The following is a 25,087-nucleotide window of genomic DNA, read 5'->3' on the forward strand; positions in this document are numbered from 1 at the left end:
GTGGGGCTGCCTTGTGAACTGTGCTCCAGGGTTATTGACTTAAGCAGACCACCTCTTAGAGATGCTGTTAAGTCCCTTGAGTGACACGGACATTGAGTAAGAGGACCTCCGGGGTCCCAGTGTTAATTCTCTGATTAAAGACACTTACAGGAGGAAGCCAGGTTCCTTGAAGAAAATCAGAAGAGAACAAGGTTTATAGGGCTTCAGAGATGAATATTAGGGACCTGAGAACGGCATGATTGTTTCTGATGAAGCAGAGATGTTGGGATAGGTGAGACTGAAGCTTGGTGCTAAGGAAGCCTCTGGAGACCTTGAGAAGGAACCGTCAACTGCACTAAGGAGATGGGATCAGAAACCATTGAGAGTCTGACTGTAACTGGGAGTGGCGGGTGGCACAGGGAAACTAAGTTCTCTTAATTGCTTAAAGATTCATTTTCTACCTGAAAATATTGAAGCTATGAATCACACCTTGATCTGAACCTGTGATTTCTAGGAGTTTATGTTTCTGAAAGCCTGGTTCTTGGCCCAGCCAGCCAGCGGATGGGCTGCGTGCTTCATGGAGGGAGAACGAAGCAGCTCTCCGTTTTCGAAAGGCCTCTGTAATGTAAATAGGAACAGCAATCTTTCCAAGTTATTACCCTGTTAACAGGTTGACAGATATGTGCAAATTGTGACTCACTGCTCAATTTGGCACTAAATTAATGTCGCTCTGCACCACGTCTGCTCAAGTGTAAACTAGTCACCACTGCTGTGTTAGCGCTTGTTTGCCTATATTCCAAAGGTAAAAATTAAAGTAATTCGATCCTGCCACAGAGCAGAGTGGAACATATGGTGGCGTGTGGGAGGGTGGGGAGCGCGTTGTTCCTACCTGTCCTGGCCCTTCACACCCAGCTCTGCACGCACTGGCGTGGCTGGCGGGACACACCGCCTGGAAGGTGCTGCCAGAAAGGAAACCAGGACCCCCTGCCAGGCCAGCCCCCAGCCCCGGCAGAAAGAAAATGTCATCTCCTCAGCCTCCAGCTTTTTAACTTGCCGTTCAAGCTGTCCTTATTTCTGTCAAGTCACTAGTGGTGGATTTGCGTTTTGAAGGTTGGGTCTACTTGAAAATGAAATGTTTTGCTTCTTTGCTTCTAGGATTTAGACATTGTTTTCCTCAGTGAAAGATGCAGCTGACTTTTTCTCTTTTTGGCAACTACATAATGTCACCTGTAAAAAGGATATTTGCATCTCCTTTATGTTAGGCCCGGGAAGGGAAAATAATCTCCTTGAAATGCATTTGTGCTTAATAAAATCTTTGGATCGAGCTTGCTGAGCTTTATCTGAGATCACTGGTTGGAGAGGGAACAAAAAGATACCGCCCCAGACCTCTCTATTTCCCTGTGTCCACAGGGTTAGATATTTCTCCTAGGGACTCTTTTTCCCCCTCCATGGCCTTCCTTTGCAAGTGAAGAGTTCACATATAAAGGATTCCAGAAACGGCCAGAAACATTTATTGTCTGCCCTTTCAGAACTCTGGCTCCTGCTGAAAGCAAGTCAGGTAGTTGGCTTAGTATCCTAGAAGTCTACACCCTGAACTTGGTTCTGGAATCATCACCTAGCCTACCTATCCCCCTAAGTTCTTAGCCTATTAGAGACACAAGTGTTGTAGAAAGTATTCCCTTCAAGGTGAATGGTACACGGAAGAGCAGATGAGGATAGCTTTGTGATGAAGTTCTGCACGTTCATTTGCATTCTGCTGTCCAGAGCTATGATGGCTATTGATTGAGGATTCGTTCAGAAGTCATTGCCAGCCCCCCTCCCCATCAGCATATCCTTAGCAATGACCTCCGTCCACACAGGACAGCAGGTTCTTGCTTCCTGCTGAGTCTGAAAGAACCAAGTTTAAACCATACACATAGAGTTAGCAAAAGGTATGTAAATACAGAGATGTTTCCAGTGACTTGGTGTCAACTTTTGACACGAATCTTGCCACATGTCTTCCATCATCTCCAGAAACAGGAGGTAGTAATGAAAAATGAGTTCATTTCCTCCTCTCTTCATCTTTTCATTTCCTTGTAGCATTTAAGCTTAGAGCCAGGGTTGTGCATCATGAAGCTGTAAATCTAGGAAGGACCATGGAGATGATGTCTTTGCCAGTCTTCCTCTCAGCCATCCAGGAAAGATTGTTTTCTAAACCATTTTCAAAGTCTACAGAAATAGGGCCTTATAGGGCCCTGCCTTTAAGCAGTACCGCTTACACCTCTTGTTCTTTCAGAGCTAGTTTGCTTTTTAATGCCACAACCTCCTCTTATGGTCCTTTCTCAGGGTGGAATATGACTGTGTGGTACCTGAGTTTGTTACTTACATGCTTGAAGAACACGTTGAGTCTCCCTGCAAGCAGCCCTCTTCTGCAGGGACAAGTAGCCTTGACGGCACCTCCACCTCTCCTCACACATCTCTGCCCTGGTCTTCCTAGCGTTATTCCTCACCACCGGGCCTTCTAGAGGTCTCCTCCTTTGTCAACTTGAAGTCTAAAACTGCATGGAGCATTCTCTAAGGAAAACCTGATAAGTTAATCAGCAAGATTACTTTCTGACTTCCCACAGTATGTATGTTAATATTGACCGCATTGTGTTGTCCGCTCTCTCCCGTGAGCGCCAAGTTTCACACTAAAGTCTGTTCATGTTGCGAGTGGAGAGCTAATCTCTCTCTTTCCCCAAGAGAACATAGCGTTTCCATGTCCCTGATCTGATAGACATGTAGTTTGATTTGTCGTGTCTGACGGGTATAAAGTCAAATGTAAAAGCCTAAACAGATAGTTTTGAGTCTCAGCTGTTGGAGTCAGCACCCGCTTTGTGCCGTGTGACTGTGGACAGTGAGTACAAATGCTTCTGTGATTCTCCCCTCTGAGGGTCTGAGCCAGACCCAGCTCTAGCTCTGCTGATGCTGTGGGTTAGCATTTCCTCAGTGGGCTTCCACTGGGGTGGTGGAGGCGGAAGGGAGTCTTCCTGCAAAGAGAGGGCATCTTTGCAGACTACCCATAATTGCCCATGATAGTCCAGTGAGAGTGTTTATAATTTTTGAGGTTTTAGTATATGCCATGCTGAGTGCTTAGTGTCGGTAATCTCAATGATTATTAAATCTTAAGAGATACAGGTTCCATTTGGGTCAGAAAAACAGAAGACTGCCTTTCAGAGGGATGTTTCCAGAAAAAAAATGGAAACTGATAGATTGTCTGATATGTTTGACCATAGTGAGAGAAGTTTTTAGAGTCAGGTAGAGTTTAAGGGGAAAAATTGTAATATGTACATAGAAAACTAATCAAGTGAAAATCCAGTAAGACAAAAATAACTATAAATTACCCATGAGCCACCGTGTGGCTCAGTTATTAAAAACATATGCAGATGGGATGTCCCTGACAGTCCATTGGTTGAGACTTCCACAGCAGGGGGTGTGGATTCAATCCCTGGCCATGAAGTTAAGATGCCTGCATGCCTCATGCAAAAAAACCCCAAACATAAAGCAGAAACAATACTGTAACAAATTCAATAAAGACTTTTTAAAAATTCCCTTTAAAAAATAAGCAAATATTTTAAAATGTGAACAATAAATACTGATTTAAGCAAAAATTGTGATGTAATTTGAATTCGTTAGCTGCAAACCAGAAGAATGGAAATGACTTCAGGGATTTAAAACAGAAGAAATTTAATCCAGAGAATTGACTGTTGAGGTGATTGAGATGAGAAGGAAACAGGAAACAAGAAGCAAGCAGAGGTGAGCAAATCAGGAATCCACTTCCACCCCTAAACCAGGGGACAGAGGGAGGGGCCCCTGTCAGTGGAGCCTAGCAGCCAGGAAGGCGACAGAATTCTGATCTATAGAGGAAAGCCACAAGGTCATACCTTAAAATGAAAGACCAAGAACTGGCATTAAAAACACATCACATGGAAATGCGGAGGTAAATAGCAAAAGAAATCACTAAAAAAAAAATGGATGGTTCTGGAAAGCAAGAGGAGGAACTCGGGAGTCACATTTTTGCTAAAAAAGAAAAAAAAAAGAAAGCCTCATAAATCCCACTGGCCTTCTTAAAAATGTATTTCACCAATGAAAATTTAAACTGAGAAGAGAAGTCTCTAGTGTGCTGTAGATTTGTATCTCTCGGAGTGGGGCTCCAGCTCTTAACACGTGTGTTTCCTCCTGTCAGATACGTTGACGACGTGATCAGCCGCATCGACCGGATGTTCCCTGAAATGACCATCCACTTGTCCAGGCCCAATGGGACATCCGCCATGCTTCTGGTAAGTCCTGTCTGACCTGTTTGTTGGGGCATGTGCATGGTTCTGTGTTGTCAGTGCTCGGGAATGGAGATTCAGTCCCAGTTAGATGGTAAAGAGCGTGTTTCTTCTCTTTACTGGCATTCTCTAGGTTAAAAATTCTGAATGCTGATTCCTTGCTTTTGAATGAAATCCCAGAGCCCATCTAAGAGTTACCCAGACAGGAAGTACAGTGTGAGACTCCATTACCTGTCAGTTCATGAGTTTTGGTGAATCTGTTTTGTCGTATCCCAAAGACAATGGAAATGCTCGCCTGTTGGATCCTGCTGATAAAAACAGCCTCTTAAAACAGAAACAGGTTTCATAGGAAGTCGTTTATAAAGTTCACTCTGTATTTGAAGCAAGTGTCTGCAACCTGATCACTGACGGTTTCTGATTTTGTTGTTTCTGATGTGACTCTGCTCTGAGCAAGTTGGCCCCGTGACCTCACCACTGATGTTTGTATTGGCATAAATTCACCAAAGACAGGTGTGTTGGAGACTTCAGTGATGAGACATTTTTCTGGTGCTCTGTGTCCTTATACACACTTGAAGAGCACAGATATTGAGGAGCCTCCACATTTGCAGAAGAGGAGAATTAACTGAGTAAAAGCGAGGTTGTTGATGGTCGTCATGGCAGCAAGCTTCAGATTGAGTGTTTTGTACGTCTCGCCAGCACTGCTGCTCGGGGGCCTAGTGTGAATTTCCTGGACTTTAGCATGTTACTTTTGTGAACTTTTATAAATATCCAGTCACCCAGGATGAGTGACTGTCCACTCAGTCCGTTTACCTGAAGAGGGCAGACGTATTGTGTGTGTAAATAGCTTTGTGTGTTTGTGGCTGTGCTGGGTCTTCGTTGCTGGGCAGGCTTCTCTGTCGTGGCAAGGGGGGGCTGCTCTCCAGTTGCAGTGCACTGGCTTCTCATTGCAGTGCCTTCTCTTGTTACAGAGCGCAGGTTTTAGAGCATGAGGGCTTCAGTAGCTGTGGTGCGTGGGCTTAATTGCTCCAAGGCACGTGGGATCTTCCAGATCAGGGATTGAAGCCACGTCTCCTGCACTGGCGGGTGGATTCTTCACCACTGAGCCATCAGGGAATCCCCTCTCTTAAGAGGGGAAAAGACACAGGATTATTAAATGGGTGGGATTTCATGTGAGAAAAAATTCAGTGACATTCATCTGGGTGACATGCTACTTTTCTTTAAAATTCTTCCAGTTAAAAAATACAGTGAATGAGATAACATGGTGTTCTTTCACTAGAAAAAGAAAACAATTTGTACCTGTCTACAAAACATGTGGTATTTTCTGCCCCCTGTTAAATGTACAGATTGTCTACGTGTTAAGATCCTCTAAACCCAGTGGCCAAAACATAAATCCTGCTCCCAGGATGCTTGACAGGGACCAAAGAGTTAATGAAGATAAACACGAAAGTGTCTGCAGCGAGATAGGTTTGCTCAGATTATTTCTGGGTCGTTGGGCTTCCATTTCCTGATGAAGGTAGGAATTTGGCATTGATGGGAATGAGCAGAGAGAACGGGATTCTGGGTAAACAGGGTTAAGATATTAGAGTTACTTCCACATGAGAGAGCGGGCTTTTATTTCACAGTGACCTGTCAGCCTCATCTGCTTTCTCACCAAGCTTCTGTTTTAATAGGCTGATGAGAGTTTAGGGGCTTGAGTCAAGGGCAGAATTCTATTTTATACACACCATTTTGACTGCCATGAGTGGCTAATTCAGATCGCTGTGCATCTGGCCAGCTAGCTGTCATCTTCCCCAGTTGACGTGGAAATTCACATGAGGTGGGGCCTGTTTACAGGAAGAGCAGTGGGTGATCTGATTCGGAATCAGATTGCCAGGTAATCATACTTTTAATATCATGGCTTTATTTGGCTTCTACTTTTAAAAGATGATGTTTTATTAGATGGCAGGTTTCTATTCCACTGCCGCCACACTCATCTCTGAAGTCGAAGGGAATTTTCACTGGGGCGGAGAGCACGACCGGAGGCTGCCACCTCCCCTCCTACCCTTGCTAGTCGCCTCTTCCCTGTGGCTAGTGGAGGAGGTGTGGGGCCCATGCTATAGGCAGTGGGGAACTGCTGCATGAAGTTCAGGCAAGAGTTAAAAGCTGTTTTCTGGAGCTTCTTCTGAAATGAGTTGTGTGAATCTGGGAGGCAGGTACCCTGCGAGTTTGGGAGGCAAGTGAGACTGATGTGGAGGCCAGCCAGGCTTCCATGAGTACAGGCAACAGAAACCTGCTCTGATGAACTTAAACACGAAAAGCCTTGCCTTTTGTCTTTGTTTTGCTCTTTACTGATGCTGGCTGGTCCCAGACATGAAGATAGAGCTGTCTGTCAGGAAGAGCAGAAAGCAGGATGGCTCCGGGGTGTCAGGAGCAGGCCTGCGTCCCTCTGGGACCCTGTGGCCTGAGTGATTGGGCATCACCTGCCTTCCCTCCTTTCACCCATGCCTGTGCTCATACATCCTGGGAGAAGACGCCCGCTGGCCTAGCCTGGGGTTGTTCCTCCCCCTGGGGTTGGGGGGATTCTGCCTTGGTAGGCCCCCAGAACCACCGTGGAGTGGAGGGGGTCATTCCCCCGGGGGAGAGAGGCAGGGCCAAGAAAGCAGCAGTCGCTGACACAGTAAGTGTCCCCTGTCCCTGAGGAGCCTGGGGTTTACCTAGCCTCATCTCCCCTCACCCTCATCGTGCCTCGAGGGAGGCAGCACCGACTGTCCTCACTTTGCGAGTGAGGAACCTGAGGTGGTGGTTCCCCCTGGGCCGTGGGGCCAGGACGCTGCTCCCAGGACGCTGCTCCCGAGCCTCAGGCTGCTCCTTGCTCCCGTCCCTGATGGTAGTTCATGGCGGTGCTGAGCGAGGTCTGGACGGCCAGGGACTTCCCTGGTGGTCCAGTGGTTAAGACGCCAAGCTTGCACTGCAGGGGACGTGCATTCAATCCCCGGTCAAGGAACTAAGACCCCACATGCTATACAGCATGGTCAAAAAATAGAGAAAGATTTGGATGACCAGAATTACCAGGCAGGTAATTTTTCCTTATTATTTTTTAAGTCATGTCATGTGTATGTCAGTTATAAAGTCTAATGTTGAACGCCTGAGCTCACACCTAACCTAAGAAGCAGAGTATAACCGATGTGCTCTGCTCCTCAACCCCCACCCCTCCCAGCAACATCGCCACCATCCTGATAATCATCTCCTCTTCTTTTTCTAAGTGTGAGTTCCCACGTGGACATGTATCCCCGAGTAACGTGTCATTGAGTTCTGTTGAATTTTGAACTTTATAAGAACAGTATCATGTTGTGTGATTGTTTCTAAGATTCAGCCGTGTTGGTGGTTGTATGTGACCATCTGACCATCTTCTTGGTTGTGTGATAGTTCAGTCCGTGACCATACACACTTTACTCTTTCTCCCGTCACTGTGTGTTTGGGTGGTTTCTGGTTTTGCTTTTTAAATAATGGTAGTGTGAGGACTTCCCGGTGGGGCAGTGGATAGGAATCTGCCCACCGATGCAAGGGACACAGGTTCGATCCCTTTTCCGGAAAGATCCCACATGTTGCGGGGCAGCTGAGCCCATGCACCGCAACTACTGATGCCTGCATACTCTAGGGCCCATGAGCCACAGCTAATAAGCCTCTGTGCCACAACTACTGAATCCTGCTTGCCCTAGAGCCAGCACGTCGCAGCTACTGAGCCTGAGTGCTACAACTGCTGAAGCCCATGCTCCTAGAGCCTTGCTCCACCAACAAGAGAAACCACGGCAATGAGAAGCCCACACAACACAGAAAAGAGTAGCCCCCGTCCTCCGCAGCTAGAGAAAGCCGGCACCGAAGACCCAGTGCAGCCAGAAATAAATTCAATAAATAAATAGAGCCGTGTGTACATGTCAAAATAAATAAATAAATAATGGTGGCATGAGCATTCCTGTACATACACTGGGATATATTTTTAAGCTTTATCCCAAGCCACCGAGCCAGTGCGGGCCCCTGTCCTGCAGAGGAAGGGGCATGTTGGGAGCACTGGAGTAGATAGTTTTTTCCAAAAGTCACACAACTTGTAAAATATAATGGCATGCTGCCCACCCTGCTGTACACAGCAGTCCAGAAATGACTCGTTAATACCCTGACCTCCATGATCAGCGTGTTCCCCTGGCTTGTCATCAGTATAGATCTCTTCTGGTTTTGGTATGTGAGCGCAGAGGGGCTTTTGGATTTTTTTGTGTGCATGCATGGGGAAATGGCATAAAGTCAGTGAACTCTAGAGCATTCCGTGAACAGGAGGCAGGCTTGTGGACCCCGTTTGGTTTCCTCCTTCAGCAGGCAGTCTCTGCCAAGAAGCAGCAGAGTGCCGTAGATCTACAAACATCGGTTCCTGGGAGTCCCAGCCTGTCATCAGTAGCTTCTTTACGGTGTAGAAGGCGAAAGGAAAAGCTGAGGACTGTATATAGAAATGGTGTGTTTTAAGGCAATTTGGGATCAAGGTGGCTCCTCTAAAAGCTCAACCCGCCTCTCCTTGTCCTGGAGGCCTCAGGCTTCAGAGCCTGTGAGACTTAGGAGCCATCACTTGTGGGCCTGGGCTGTGTGTTGACCTGGAAGCCCAGGCATGTACCTGCTTCTGCTGGTGGGCCCACGGGAGCAGCGACACAGGAGACAGGCTGGCGGAGAGAAAGGGGGGCAGGTAGAGGCGGAATCATTGTTCACTGTGTGACTCCACGAGTGACACAGAAAAGCGTCTTTCTCTTCTGGGTGTGTAGGTCTCTCCCCACGACTGCAAGGGGGACCTGTTGCTTAGGGGAGGTGGAACAGGCCTCTGTACTAGCCTGCTTCCAGAACTCTCTGGGCAGTTATCATCTGAACTGCTGCTAGCATCTCTTTGAGCCTGGGGTCTCCGACTGGAGCCTGGACAGCCCAGTCATGGCTAATGTGAAATCTAAACTTTCAGCCTCTTACGTAAGCCTTAACTGCTGTGGCTGGCTCTGTTCGGGGGCTGTTTCGTGTTGTGTAAGTTAATAACTCATGATACAATAAATCCTGCTTCCGTTCTTTGAAGCCATGAGCTCAGTCATCCAAAAGTAAATCTAGCTCTGTTGATATTTAGTTTCAGTTAATCTACCACCTAACATCCCATTATTAATTTCTTCAAACAGTCAAAATATTGTAAGAGCTTAACTGAGTCAGACTAGAACAAGCAGCTGGCTCCTTTCGGCATTTAAAATATTAATCCACAATGTTTTACTGATCTACTAGGTATGAAAATGTAAGAGAAGATGGAAAAAATGAACCTTCAGCCATGATATTTGAAACATACCATAATATCTTATAAATTAATCTTTCTTTATATGTTATGTGGTTTGCAGCAGATAAAACTCATTTATCAGTCTCTTTAATGTACATTTTTACCAGCCCTCCATTTCTTTAGCATATCCGGGCCTTGTTTTTGAACGATACATCTGTTTTAAACCATGAGACTCATCATCTCATTTCGCTGTATCCCAAGCTCTCTGAAATGGGAAAGACCGTTGAACAGCTAAACTGCTTAACTGTTTTGGGCATTGATTCCTTTGCTGGGTTCAGTTGTTCTCAAACTTTAGAGGTTCAAGAGTCACCAGTGTAGTTTGTGGACAATGCATATTCCTGGCAGGATGCCCAGAAATTCTGGTTCAGTGGCTCTGGGGAAGATCCCCAAAGCCACATTCCCCACCTGTGTTGGGTCATCTTGGAGCTCGTTTCAAACAGCATGATGTTAAACCATGGTGCCCTTAGAGTTCCGATGAAGGTGGGCCTTTTGGGTAAGTCCCAGATCAAGCGTCAGGCTCTTTTGTGAGCTAGGTTGCTGAAGCATTTGTGTATTTATTCAGTAACCTGAGCGCCAGGAGAGGGAGGTGTAGTACTGGGTTCTGTTCGGCACTGACCACCATCCCTGCTCTCAGGGCACCTGCATTGCACTCATGGGTGGGAGACCAGCCAGGCGTTGCATGATATGCTGGCTGCAGGGATCTGGGGGAGAATAGGACAGGGGGTGGAGAGAGACAGAGGACATGGTGTGGGGAGCAGAAACAAACAAAACAGTGAAAACTGTGGCAAGTGAGGCGAGCCGGGAGCTGGGCCCAGGAGAGGCAGCACAGCGTTCAAGACCCGAGCCCAGGCCAGCGGGCGTGTTCAGATCACACCCAGGAGGCTAGGCGGTTGGAGTGCAGGCAGTGCGGGAAGACAGGGAGGAGGTAAGACGTTGTCACAGACTGTGGGTACGGCTGGCAGGTGACTTTTTAAGTTTTAACTTCAGGTTAAGTCAGTCATAATCCTTAATTGATGATCACACTGTCATCATTGATCGGCTCCTTCATATTTATTTATTTAATAATAAAGTAACCATTTGTAAATCTACCACCCAGCCTCAGAGCTAGAACATTATCTGCAACCTACACCCCTGTGAGGTTCCCTCTGCCCACCCCACCCACCTCTGTCCTGTAGGAACGGTTATTCCTTCCTTTTTTGAGGGAGGGTTTAACACAAATCTATGTATTTCTAAGTATATGTATATATAATGTATTCTTTTTTTTGTCTGCCTGGGCTCTCAGTTGCATCATGCAGGATCCTTTGTTGCGGTGCAGGACTCTTGTTGTGGCATGCAGGCTTCGTTGCTCTGCAGCATGTGGAATATTAGTTCCTTGACCAGGGATCGGATCTGAGTGTGGCAGATTTTGGTAATTTTTTAATTTGGGTGAATATTAGTCAATCTCTCTTCTTTTGTGTTTGAGAATGTTCACACTCAGAAGTGTTATGAATGGTTATTTAAATTCAGGTCTCTCCACATATCCTCCAGAGAGTACGGAAAAGCAGAAACAAAACTACAAAAGCACACCTTAAACATGACCAGGAGACCAAGAATGCCCACACTGCAAATGATGTGTGAATAAACAAGCACATTCTAGTGAGCTATCACTTGCACACCCGGTAACTTTTGCTGAGGGAAAAATATCTTATAGAAGAGTACATACGTATGATGGCATTACCTGACATTTTAGGATGGACCACAACAAGGTGAATAAAAATCAGAAGGGTGCGTGTGTGGTGTGACCCCCACCCCCTCACCGGAAGGGGTGTGTGTGTGTGTGTGTGTGTGTGTGTGTGTGTGTGTGTGTGTGGTGTGTGTGTGTGTGTGGTGTGTGTGTGTGTGGTGTGACCCCCACCCCCTCACCGGAAGGGGTGTGTGTGTGTGTGTGTATGTGTGTGTCTGTGTGTGTGTGTGTGTGTCTGTGTGTGTGGTGTGTGTGTGTGTGTGTGGTGTGTGTGTGTGTGGTGTGTGTGTGTGTGTGTGTGTGTGTGTGGTGTGTGTGTGTGGTGTGACCCCCACCCCCTCACCGGAAGGGGTGTGTGTGTGTGTGTGTGTGTGTGTGTGTGGTGTGTGTGTGTGGTGTGACCCCCACCCCCTCACCGGAAGGGGTGTGTGTGTGTGTGTGTGTGTGTGTGTGGTGTGTGTGTGTGGTGTGACCCCCACCCCCTCACCGGAAGGTGTGTGTGTGTGTGTGTGTGTGTTTGTGTGTGTGTGTGTGTGTGTGTGTGTGTGTGTGTGTGTGTGGTGTGTGTGTGTGACCCCCACCCCCTCACCGGAAGGTGTGTGTGTGTGTCTGTGGTGTGTGTGTGTGTGTGTGTGTGCGTGTGTGGTGTGACCCCCACCCCCTCACCGGAAGGTGTGTGTGTGTGTGTGTGTGTGTGTGTGTGTGTGGGGTGTGTGTGTGTGTGTGTGTGTGTGTGTGTGTGGTGTGTGTGTGTGTGTGTGTGTGGTGTGTGTGTGTGTGTGTGTGTGTGTGTGGTGTGACCCCCACCCCCTCACCGGAAGGTGTGTGTGTGTGTGTGTGTGTGTGTGTGTGTGGTGTGTGTGTGTGTGTGTGTGTGTGTGTGTGTGGTGTGTGTGTGTGTGTGTGTGTGTGTGTGTGTGTCCCGCACCGGAAGGGATACAGCAGACACAGATTGGGAGGGGCATGAGGAAATGGTGGTACTGAAAGTGTTCTAAATTTTGATAACATCTGATTTATATGTGTATGCAGTTTCCAGAGTTCGGAGAATGGTGCTTTCTAAAGATTTATGCACTTTATTGGAGGTAAATTTTACCTCAAAAGATACTGTTTTAACTAACTCTAAGCTGCTTAATGGCATGCTTGCTTTCGTGTTTAGGGATGAACTGTACTAATGTCTGCAACTTTCAAACTCTTCCAAAAACTAAAATAAATGGCCAGACAGATCAGTATATATGTTAGAACAAAATGATAACAGTTGTGGAATCTAGCTCATGAGGATACAGGTATTCATCCTAAAACTCAATTTTTGCGACATTGAAAGTTCTTCATAATAAAATGTTGAAATAAATACTTCAACTAAAGAAATCCCACCCCCAAGGAAACAAACACCACAAAGCAGAAGGAAGCTATTTAACACAGACAGCACTCTAAGCTGGTTTTAATATCCTCAAGCATTTGGAGAGGCAAAAAGAAAAATCCTTATATCAGGGATTCAGAAATTAGAAACAGGCAAAAAGATGAAGAAATGAAATGGGTTTACTGTACAAGAAAAATGGTAAGATGCTATCAGAAATTAAGGCTAAATCTCACGATGCTGAAAGGAAAATAGATTCACATGAGATTTAATAAAAGGCATTGAAGAAAGGCTGAGAAACAACCAAGAGAGTAAAAATAAGGTAAAGAACGAAGTAGAAGGGTTCAGAGCAAAAGTGATTCAAATGAAACTCAGACAGAGAAGAAACAACATGTACGTAATTGGAGTCCGTGAAGAAGGAAAAGGAAATAATGGAACAGAACCAATATGTAAAGCTGTAATCTAAGAAAAATTCCTACAAATGAAAGTTTTAAATTTGTACGTTGAAATGTCTCACTGTGCACTTAGGAAAACTGACCAACAACAATCAAGTCTGAGATGTATTCTAGTAATGCTAGCTGACTTTAAAGATGAAGAACAAATCCTCAAGGCTTCCAAGCAAAAAAAAAAACATACAAGGCAAAAGATTTAAACTGGCATCAAATGTCTTGAAAACAATATCCAACGCAAGACATTGACAGAACAGCATTTTCAAAGAAATTGTGAATCAAAGATAAATATGTCTTTTCAAGTATTGAAGACAAACCATTTTAAACAAACAAGAATTCTGTACCCATTAGCCAGTCTCAATGGGTCTTCCGGAGAATGAGATTCATGCTCCAAAGAGATGAATGGGAAAACTTCAGCCTAAGGACTGAGTGTGTAATGTATTTAATTGTTGAGAAAAGATGAAAACAAAGGTCATGATGAGGCCAAAGTATTAATATACAAATGTTAGGTTTTCTAATACAGTAGAAGTAATCTAAGTGAAAAATGAGGTAAGGGATAAAGATGAAAGTAAAATGAACGCTTTGTTAGATATGTAATAGATAAGACTTCAGTTCAGTCGCTCAGTCGTGTCTGACTCTTTGCGACCAAAGAATCATAGCACGCCAGGCATCCCTGTCCATCACCAACTCCCGGAGTTCACTCAAACTCATGTCCATAGAGTCAGTGATGCCATCCAGCCATCTGATTCTCTGTCGTCCCCTTCTCCTCCCGCCACCAATCCCTCCCAGCATCAGAGTCTTTTCCAGTGAGTCAACTCATCTCATGAGGTGGCCAAAGTATTGGAGTTTCCGCTTTAGAATCAGTCCTTCCATTGAACACCCAGGACTGATCTCCTTTAGAATGGACTGGTTGGATCTCCTTGCAGTCCAAGGGACTCTCAAGAGTCTTCTCCAGCACCACAGTTCAAAAGCATCAATTCTTCGGCGCTCAGCTTTCTTCACAGTCCAACTCTCACATCCATACATGACCACGGGAAAAACCATAGCCTTGACTAGACGGACCTTTGTTGGCAAAGTGATGTCTCTGCTTTTTAATATACTATCTAGGTTGGTCATAACTTTCTTTCCAAGGAGTAAGCGTCTTTTAATTTCATGGCTGCAATCAGCATCCGCAGTGATTTTGGAGCCCCCAAAAATAAAGTCTGACACTGTTTCCACTGTTTCCCATCTATTTCCCATGAAGTGATGGGACCAGATGCCATGATCTTTGTTTTCTGAATGTTGAGCTTCAAGCCAACCTTTTCACTCTCCTCTTTCACTTTCATCAAGAGGCTTTTGAGTTCCTCTTCACTTTCTGCCATGAGGGTGGTGTCATCTGCATATCTGAGGTTATTGATATTTCTCCCGGCAATCTTGATTCCAGCTTGTGCTTCTTCCAGCCCAGCGTTCCTCATGATGTACTCTGCATATAAGTTAAATAAGCAGGGTGACAATATACAGCCTTGACGTACTCCTTTTCCTATTTGGAACCAGTCTGCTGTTCCATGTTCAGTTCTAACTGTTGCTTCCTGACCTGCATACAGGTTTCTCAAGAGGCAGGTCAGGTGGTCTGGTATTCCCATCTCTTTCAGAATTTTCCACAGTTTTTGTGATCCACACAGTCAAAGGCTTTGGCATAGTCAATGAAGCAGAAATAGATGTTTTTCTGGAATTCTCTTGCTTTCTCCATGATCCAGCGGATGTTGGCAATTTGATCTCTGGTGCCTCTGCCTTTTCTAAAACCAGCTTGAACATCTGGAAGTTCACGGTTCACATATTGCTGAAGCCTGGCTTGGAGAATTTTGAGCATGACTTTACTAGCGTGTGAGATGAGTGCAATTGTGCGGTAGTTTGAGCATTCTTTGGCATTGCCTTTCTTTGGGATTGGAATGAAGACTGACCTTTTCCAATCCTGTGACCACTGCTGAGTTTTCCAAATTTGCTGGCATCTTGAGTGCAGCACTTTCACAGCATCATCTTTCAGGATTTGAAATAGCTCAACTGGAATTCCATCACCTCCACTAGCTTTGTTCGTAGTGATGCTTTCTAAGGCCCACTTGACTTCACATTCCAAGATGTCTGGCTCCAGGTGAGTGATCACGCCATTGTGATTATCTGGGTCATGAAGGTCTTTTTTGTACAGTTCTTCTGTGTATTCTTGCCACCTCTTCTTAATATCTTCTGCTTCTGTTAGGTCCATACCATTTCTGTCCTTTATCGAGCCCATCTTTGCATGAAATGTTCCCTTGGTATCTCTACTTTTCTTGAAGAGATCTCTTGTTTTTCCTGTTCTGTTGTTTTCCTCTATTTCTCTGCATTGATCGCTGAGGAAGGCTTTCTTATCTCTCCTTGCTATTCTTTGGAACTCTACATTCAAATGGAAATATCTTTCCTTTTCTCCTTTGCTTTTCACTTCTCTTTTCACAGCTATTTGTAAGGCCTCCTCAGACAACCATTTTGCTTTTTTGCATTTCTTTTCCATGGGGATGGTCTTGATCCCTGTCTCCTGTATAATGTCACAAACCTCCGTCCATAGTTCATCAGGCACTCTACCTATCAGATCTAGAACCCTTAAATCTGTTTCTCACTTCCACTGTATAATCATAAGGGATTTGATTTAGGTCATATCTGAATGGTCCAGTGGTTTTCGCTACTTTCTTCCATTTAAGTCTGAATTTGGCAGTAAGGAGTTCATGATCTGAGCCACAGTCAGCTCCTGGTCTTGTTTTTGCTGACTGTATAGAGCTTCTCCATCTTTGCCCCTAAAGAATATAGTCAGTCTGATTTCGGTGTTGACCATCTGGTGATGCCCATGTGTAGAGTCTTCTCTTGTGTTGTTGGAAGAGGGTGTTTGCTATGACCAGTGCGTTCTCTTGGCAAAACTCTATTAGCCTTTGCCCTGCTTCATTCCGTGCTCCAAGGCCAAGTTTGCCTGTTACTCCAGGTGTTTCTTGACTTCCTACTTTTGCATTCCAGTCCCCTGTGATGAAAAGGACATCTTTTTTAGGCGTTAGTTCTAAAAGGTCTTGTAGGTCTTCATTGAACCATTCAACTTCGGCTTTGATAAGACTTAAAGGATCCCATTAAAAATTGACAAAATGCTAAAATGGTATCTAAGAAAAGGGGAATCTAAGGGCATTAAAATGTTATAGATACAAAGATAAGCATGAGAACAAATATACAAACGTTCCTAAATACAAACAGAATATACAGTGGAGAAAAGATAGTTTCTTCCATAAGTGGTCCTGAGAAAACTGGATGGCTACGTGTAAGAAGAATGAAATTAGAACACTTCCTAACACCATACATAAAAATAAGCTTAAATACAATCAATCAATCAGTGAGTGAGCAAGCAAAGAAAACATCACTTAGAGGAAAAGCAGCATTATAAATACGAGGCACACAGTAACTGTACTGTCGTGTGATCAAATTGAGACCACATGTATCAGTCATATCAGTAAATGTGGACAAATGTAATACAGTCATTAAAAGATTTCATTCTAGTTGATATTAAAGTCACATGTAAAAGAAGCATGTAAGAAGGAATGGAAAAGCACAAAAGTTACCAGGGAGCTTACCCTGTCGGACATTGAAGCGTACTCTAAAGCCTCTATAATTAAAACTGTGTGATGCTGACTCATGGGTAGATAAACAGGCTGGTAGAATAGAATATAAGTAGATTCTACTTCTAGAATCAAATTGACCTTATGGACTATAGCCCACCAGGCGCCTCTGTCCATGGAATTCTCCAGGCAGAAATACTGAAGTGGGTAGCCATTCCCTTCTCTGGGGGATCATCCCGACTCAGGGATTGAACCCAGGTCTCTCTCCTCCGTTGCAGGCAGATTCTTTACTGTCTGAGCCATCAGGGAAGCCCGAAGTAAATACAATTACATAAAAATTTAGCATGTGATAAAGGCACTACCTAAAATCAATAGGACCTCTGCCATAAAAAGGGAAAAGAAAGAACATAACAAAGTCTGAAGACAGCCGACTTGCTGGGTCATGAATCATAGATACAGGGCTAGTATACCTAAGATCACTTTTTAACTCTTCAGTTCAGTTCAGTCGCTCAGTCGTGTCCGACTCTTTGCGACCCCATGAATCACAACACGCCAGGCCTCCCTGTCCATCACCAACTTCCGGAGTTCACTCAAACTCATGTCCATCGAGTCGGTGATGCCATCCAGCCATCTCATTCTCTGTCGTCCCCGTCTCCTCCCACCCCCAATCCCTCCCAGCATCAGTCTTTTCCAGTGAGTCAACTCATCGCATGAGGTGGCCAAAGTATTGCAGTTTCAGCTTTAGCATCAGTCCTTCCAATGAACACCCAGGATTGGTCTCCTTTAGAATGGACTGGTTGGATCTCCTTGCAGTACAAGGGACTCTCAGGAGTCTTCTCCCAACACCACAGTTCAAAAGCAGCAATTAAAAAAACCAAAAATGGAATAGAAAATGAGGAAAAGAGACAGTCCCCCGAAAAGGTATAAAAATGGTACTTAAACATATGAAAAGATGTTCAACCGTACCCATAATTAGAGAAATGCAAATTAAAACTGCACTGAGGTACGGTTTCTCACCTACCAGATCTGCAGAAATTAAAAAGTATAACAACACATTCTGTTGGTGAACCTGGAAGGAAACAGCCACCAAGGCACATTGCTGGTGGGAATGCAGATCGGTGCAGCCACTTTGGAGGGGACTTGGCTATGTGCGATAAAACGGTGTACACATACACCTTCTGACCCAGCAGTGCTGCCAGGAATTCACCTCCAGCAGCGTGAAAGCATACATGTGCACAGGAGTTTCAATTGCAGCTTGTTTGTAGTTGCAAAATACTGGAAATAACTGTAATACCTGTGCAGAGGAAAGGGATTGAATAAATACAGCTGCCCAATGGAGCCACACCGTTTCTTTTTTTCATTTAAAAAAAAAAAAGAATGACAAAGACCTTTATGACTCATTTGAAGTGGTTTCTAGGGTACATTAAGAGAAAAAAAATCAAAGTGTAGGAGGATCCTTAATATGCTTCCTTTTCTGTAAGAAAGGAGATTAAAAAAAAAATACCTATTATCTTATTTGTAGAGGAAACGCACAGAAAAGATGATAAACTGGAAACCGACTGATTAGAGTGAGGTTGGTGGCAGTAGGGTAGGATGGATCTGTGTAGGGAGGGCGCGTTTCTCTGAGAATGTCCTTTCACATGGTTTTGACTTTTAGAACCACAGTCATGTTTCACATATGCAAAAAATAAATAATCGACCAGAGTGGATTTTTTTAAAAAAGGATTGCAGATAGAAATAATAACTTTATTTCAAATGAATAATGTAATCGCACTTTGGGGCAGGGATGGAAATCGAACCCTGGTAACCTTTGAACACAGCATCGTGACTCCAGACCCTTAGACTCAGGATTGTTAGGCCTTGTGAAGAAATACTGAAACTCTTGGTAGTTTGCCAGGTTTTCAGAGAGGGTATGGGTTAACAATTCTGAAGCCGCTTTGTGTGTATTCTTGGATTGAGAAAATAAGGAAATCAATTGCAGATAATGGAAACCAAATTTCTCCCTTTTGCAGAGGGACATTATTAAAAAAAAAAAAAAAAGCTAGAATAAGCCCTTGGTATTGGATTGAAACCAGAAGTATCAGTGTGAACTACTTGTTTTGAATATGTACATGCAGATAGATCTAGAGGGAGACACAAGTGTGTGCACACATACCCTGGTGCGTGTGTGTCCCGCTCTGTCTGCTGAGGTCATCAAGCGTGGAGACTCTGGGAACCATGAGTGAATCTCTCGTCCCCATCTTAGTTTCTAAAGGTCATTCTCACTAATAAGAACCAGGCTCCTTGGATAAATGGCTGCTTCCAAGACAGGGACAGAGAAAGGACAGGATGAACCAGAATATCTTGTCGGGCTGAAGCTAGGCAAGTGCTCACAGAACGACGGGGGCATGTGCCCTGGACACAGAAGCCAGCTTGGCCCTTGGGGGCCAGGCCCAGGCCCGTTGAGCGCCAGGGTGGATGTGATGGTCGTGGGTCACAGCCCTCAGAAGCCATCGTGGCCCATGTGTCCACGCTGATTTAAATTAGTAAAGCAGTAGAGAAGGAAACGGGAGGTGTTTGCATCACATAAAAATAGCCGCAGAAAAGCCGTTCCTTCAGGAGAACGTGAACTAGTAAATGCAGAAGGAGTTAGAAAATTTGGCAACCACCGTAGTAATAATTGCTTTACATAAGAATCAAGAATTACCAGTGAGTGCTAAAATTAATGGGTGAAAGGTTGATGACAGGCAGTATGAGTGTGGCTGCGTGTGTGTGTGTGTGTGTGTGAGAGAGAGAGAGAGAGAGAGAGAGAGAGAGAGTAGACCCAGAGTCTTTTTAAAGGGAAACTTGAGTAGTGTGTCCTCTGTGCTTAGCACCGTCAGTATCTCAGTGTCACTCCAGCAGAGGCCCCTGTCCTTCTAAGTTTCTGGTTCCACCTGCAGTCTCCCCCACCTTCTGGGCACTCTGCTGTCTTGGGGCTGGCCTCATTCTTCACAGCCTTTGAGGTTTGCTCTGGGGTCGCTTCTCTGTGAGACCTCTCCTGACCAGGATGGCTACTCCTGCCCCCTTATCTGCTTGAATGTCCTTTAATTTTTTTTAAATAGTTCTTTTTACCTTCTAAGACAGTACCTGATTTTCTTGTCTGGTAGAGCCTTGCAGCTTGCCGGGTCTCAGTTCCCTGTGCAGGGGTTGAACCCAGGCAGGCCCTTGGCAGTGACTGTGGAGAGTCCTAACCACTGGCCCACCAAGGAACTCTCTGCTTATTGTCCCTTATCTGTTTCCTTTGGAAAGACTGAGCTCCACAAGAGAGAGATCTCATCTTGGTTCACTGATGTGAATCGGTGCCTGGCATAAAGCAGGTGCTCAGTAATTGTGTGCTGAATGGACATTCGTTCACATTTGTGTGTGTGTATAAAAGGAAACTCAACTGAGAGATTTCTTAAAACACTGAGATGAGCTGTCAGGGGCTCATGTGAGCTTGGAGTAGACAGCGTCCCGGGAAGTGGACGTGCACCTGTGCGTAACTTCATTTGTGAGAATGGTCCAGAGGGGCTGTCTTTACCTCTTGGTAGAATAGTGGTTATCTCATGGGGGGGGGGGGGAGAGGAGTTAGTTCTTAAACTTTCTGCTTGAAACACTTAAATATTGTCTGATTTCTTTTATTGTAACCACGCATTATTCTTAGGATTAAATTTTGTAGTAGAAAAACTGCATTTTTAAATACAAAATTCATTAGGGACAGAAATACTGGCCTGATCTTACCAATCTCCTCAGTCAGTATCTTTGCTCAGTCGTTGTGCTCTGTACTGGGCACCAAGCTCAGGTCTTCACATGCCCCGCGACCCCAGGAGGTGGGGGCTTTTTCCCCCTTTTCCAGATTAATAAGCTGGGACCTGAAGAGGACCAAGGTCACGCAGCTGGAAAATAACCCCAGTTGTAGGTGACAGTTCAGCCCCCGATCTACTCGACTCGAGAGCTCAAACTTTCAGCCATTAAACAGTGAAAAAATTACTTGAAGTTGCCCAGGTGTCATTTTGTTCTTTCCTGGCCCTGAGGCATGTTGCTCCTGCTTTCTCAGGGTGCTTTCTGCTCTGGGAGTATCCAGCGCCCAAGGTGCTAGAGATGAACTCAGGACCCAGCAAAGCGAGAAGGGAGACTCTTCTAGGGACGTAGGGAGGATTCATGGGCTCCGTCATTTTGCAGGGCCCACTGGATCCCTTGTGGCTCAGCTGGTGAAGAGTCACCTGCAGTGCGGGAGACCTGGGTTCGATCCCTGGGTTAGGAAGATCCCCTGGAGAAAGACCACCCACTCCAGTATTCTGGCCTGGAGAGTTCCGTGGACTGTATAGTCCATGGGATCGTAAAGAGTCACACATGACTGAGCGACTTTCACTCACTGGATCCTGAGGTTTCTTAGGCGAAACATGTGTAGTGCTTCTGGCTGAACAGGCACACCAAAGTCATGCTGGGCTTGATCTTTTGAAAGCTTGTGATTTTGAGTACTGTATAGATACGGTGTTCCATAAGACACACAGATGTTGTTTTTGTGGGGAGTTCCCTATCTTGTTCTGATTCAGTTTTTGAAAGTAGCTCTTGTTATAACCTCAGGGATCATAAGCTTGGTTCATGAACTCCCCGAAGGTAGTGGATAGACTTCAAGAAATCTCTCAATCCCTGCAGGTTTTGTGTGTAGATGTATTTATGTGCCTTTTTCTGAGGAAGAGAGTCTGTGACTCCCATTAGAAAAGGCGGTTAATTCCCGGAGAGGGTTAAGGACGTTGGTCTGAAGCCTGGTGGAACACGGGTCCTTTCTCACGGCTCTCTGGTTGCCTGCTGATTCAGTCTCTGATCTCCATATTCTTGTTTTATATTCAGTATATTCTAGCACCCATGCTTCATTTCCACATGAATTTCTTGTGGCTTCCAGGTTAAAGCGCCACGCTAGAGATACTGTTCTTAAAGAGAGTGGCCGTGTGAAGGAAGGCATCAGAGTGGAGCAGCTTTAAAATGCTTGGCCATTAAATCTGCTTTTCAGTTTTCTGACAACTAAAGCATAAAGCAAATATTTTTTTAGTCACATAGATTTTGTATTCTGATAAAACCAATTTTTCCTTTTAGAGCTAATTTCAAGAGTAGTTTATATCTTCTCCCTTTTCTTTCCTTTTCTATTTGTTTTCTCCTCTCTCCTTCCCTCCCTCCCTCCTCTATAATACCATTTGCTTGGTATATGTTGTTTCTTCAGTTTCTTTAGCTATCAGTTCAAGACAGTGGCTCCCAGAGGCAGTGGGGCACTTCCATCTTTCATATGAATGTGTGCTTAGGGCTCAGTGGTAATTGTCCCTTAGATTCTCTAAAAGTGTTTAGTCTAAACTAGTGATAGCCTAGTTAGACATCCCAGAATCCCCCTCTAAAATGCTAATATGCCAGCAATTACTGGGATCCACCATTTCTTACGATACTTTGGAAGCTCATGATTCAGACCTCTAGTTTCCCCCAACACCTCTCAATTGCGTTTATCCCCCCAAACTTGGGAAGTACATTCTGCCAACTCTACCAGGTGTATCACTAGGCTACCATCTACAGTAGTGAATTTAAATGTTGGAGAAAGCTATTCTGACTCTAAAGGAGTTTTATTGGATTTTAGTTTTAAACTACTATGAATTCATTTATAAAATTCATGTCTGGTAGAAACCTGTGACACTTGCCTTTTTGGAGCTGAGTGAAACTGTGTTTTCAGAAATCAGACAAAAAGGAGATTGAGTAAATGCACAGTTACCTTAAGAAGTAGTAGTAAAAACCACAACTACTTTTTTTTTTTTTTGTCTAATTCAGATTTAGTCAATGGATCTGTTTCCAGGGCACCTGAGTTCCAGACTTCTTATCATCTGCTCCCAGTGTGGCAGCTCTCTGTCACATCACTTGTCTTCATTCTTATAGTAAATATTTATTGATCAAATACTGTGTGAAAGATGACCCCAAATTGTGAGCTATACATACAAAGTGCCACATCCACACACTTCCTGACTTGCTGTCCATCCTGCCTCGCACCTTCCAGGCAGCCCCTCTGCCCACCTTCCCTGCTCTCATCTCCTGTAGCCTGAATTCCTGCTGGAGCCTCCCAGCTGATCTCCTGGTCTGCTTGTTTCTAGCCGCTCAGCCTCCACTCCATCTTCCATACTTAGTGCTTGTCCCAGAGGGTAGGTCTCCACAAGCCAGTCTCCTCCGTTGCTTGCAGGATGAAGCCATCCTCCTTAAGGAAGCTTCAGTTCAGTTCAGTCACTGAGTCATGTCCGACTCTTTGCAACCCCATGGACTGCACCACGCCAGTCTTCCCTGTCCATCACCAACTTTAGGAGCTTACTCAAACTCCTGTCCATCAAGTCGGTGATGCCATCCAATCATCTCATCCTCTGTCATCCCCTTCTCCTCCTGTCTTCAATCTTTCCCAGCACCAGGGTCTTTTCCAATGAGTCAGCTCGTCGCATGAGGTGGCTAAAGTATTGGGGTTCCAGCTTCAGTGTCAGTTTTTCCAATGAACACTCAGGACTGGTCTCCTTTAAGGTTGACTGGTTGGATCTGCTTGCAGTCCAGGGGACTCTCAAGAGTCTTCTCCAACATCACAGTTCAAATGCATCCATTCTTTGGTGCTCATCTTTCTTTATAGTCCAACTCTCACATCCATACATGACCACTGGAAAAACCATAGCTTTGACTAGACGGACCTTTGTTGGCAAAGTAATGTCTCTGATTTTTAATATGCTGTCTAGTTTCATAGTTTTTCTTCCAAGGAGCAAGCATGTTTTAATTTCATGGCTGCAGTCACCATCCGCTGTGATTTTCGCTTCTCTTCTTTTCTCAACTCTTTGTAAGGCCTCCTCAGACAACCATTTTGCCTTTTTGCATTTTTTTCCTTGGGGATGGTCTTGATCCCTGCTTCCTGTACAGTATCACCAACCTCCGTCCAGAGTTCTTCAGTCACTCTGTCTATCAGATCTAATCCCTTAAATCTATTTCTCACTTCCACTGTATAATCGTAAGGGATTTGATTTAGATCATACCTGAATGGTCTAGTGGTTTTCCCTACTTTCTTCAATTTAAGTCTGAATTTGGCAATAAGGAGTTCATGATCTGAGCCACAGTCAGCTTCCAGTCTTGTTTTTGCTGACTGTCTAGAGCTGCTCCATCTTCGGCTGCAAAGAATATAATCAATCTGATTTCGGTATTCATGATCTGGTGATGTCTGTGTGTAGAGTCTTCTCACGTGTTGTTGGAAGAGGGTGTTTGCTATGACCAGTGTGTTCTCTTGGCAAAACTCTGTTAGCCTTTGCCCTGCTTCATTTTGTACTGCAAGCCAAATTTGCCTGTTACTCCAGGTGTCTCGACTTCCTACTTTTGCATTCCAGTCCCCTATCGTGAAAAGGACATCTTTTTGGGGTTAGTTCTAAAAGGTCTTGTAGGTCTTCATAGAACTGTTCAACTTTTTCTTCAGCATTAGTGGTTGGGGCATAGACTTGGATTACTGTGATATTGAATGGTTTGCCTTGGAAATGAACAGAAATCATTCTGTTGTTTTTGAGATTGCACCCAAGTACTGCATTTTGGGCTCTTTTGTTGACTATGAGGGCTACTCCATTTCTTCTAAGGGATTCTTGCTCACAGTAGTAGATATAATCGTAATCTGAGTTAAATTTACCCATTCCTGTCCATTTTAGTTCACTGATGCCTAAAATGTTGATGTTTACTCTTGCCATGTCCTGTTTGACCACTTCCAATTTATCTTGATACATGGACCTAACATTCCAGGTTTCTGTGCAGTATTGCTCTTTACAGCATCAGACTTTACTTACATCCACAGCTGGGTGTTGTTTTTGCGTTGGCTCCCTCTCTTCATTCTTTCTGGAGTTATTTCTCCACTCTTCTCCAGTAGCCTATTGGGCACCTTCTGACCTGGGGAGTTCATCTTTCAGTGTTCTGTCTTTTTACCTTTTCATCCTATTCATGGGGTTCTCAAGGCAAGAAGGCTGAAGTAGTTTGTCATTCCCTTCTCCAGCGTAGGGAAGCTTATGGGGTCTTTATAACTCAACCTCAGTTTGCCTTTTCAACTTCTACCCCTCTTACTGTCTCCTGGCCACCTGGGTGTCCTCTAATGCTCCTCAGTGGGGGCACCCTTGGGATTTTGGATGGGACAGCCCCTCCCTGTACAGAAATGTTTGGTGTCCTGCGAAGAACTAGCATCCCTGACTCCAGACTACTAAGTGCAGGCAGCTCTCCTCACTCACCGTGGCAAGCAAAACACGTCCTCATTTCCAGGGGCTCCTTAGAACCCACAAGATTCCCCAGATGCCCCGTGCCTGTTTGCTTCTGCACCTTCTGTCTTCTTTTCCCT

At 44.9% G+C, this 25,087-nt stretch overlaps 1 protein-coding gene across 2 annotated transcripts in view; it reads left to right on the top strand.

Annotated features, from left to right (window-relative positions):
• The window catches only part of MED27 (mediator complex subunit 27), a 227,305-nt gene that overhangs the window by 139,763 nt on the left and 62,455 nt on the right, over positions 1 to 25,087 (top strand). For both annotated transcript variants that reach the window (XM_055400683.2, XM_055400684.2), the window contains exon 4: positions 4,184 to 4,277. In XM_055400683.2, coding sequence (XP_055256658.1) covers positions 4,184 to 4,277 — 94 coding nt within the window. The remainder of the gene's footprint in view (positions 1 to 4,183; positions 4,278 to 25,087) is intronic.

The sequence above is a fragment of the Moschus berezovskii genome, chromosome 11 (assembly GCF_049115385.1).
Source record: "Moschus berezovskii isolate FMDL1 chromosome 11, NW_MosBer_1.0, whole genome shotgun sequence".
Classification (NCBI taxonomy): domain Eukaryota; kingdom Metazoa; phylum Chordata; class Mammalia; order Artiodactyla; family Moschidae; genus Moschus; species Moschus berezovskii.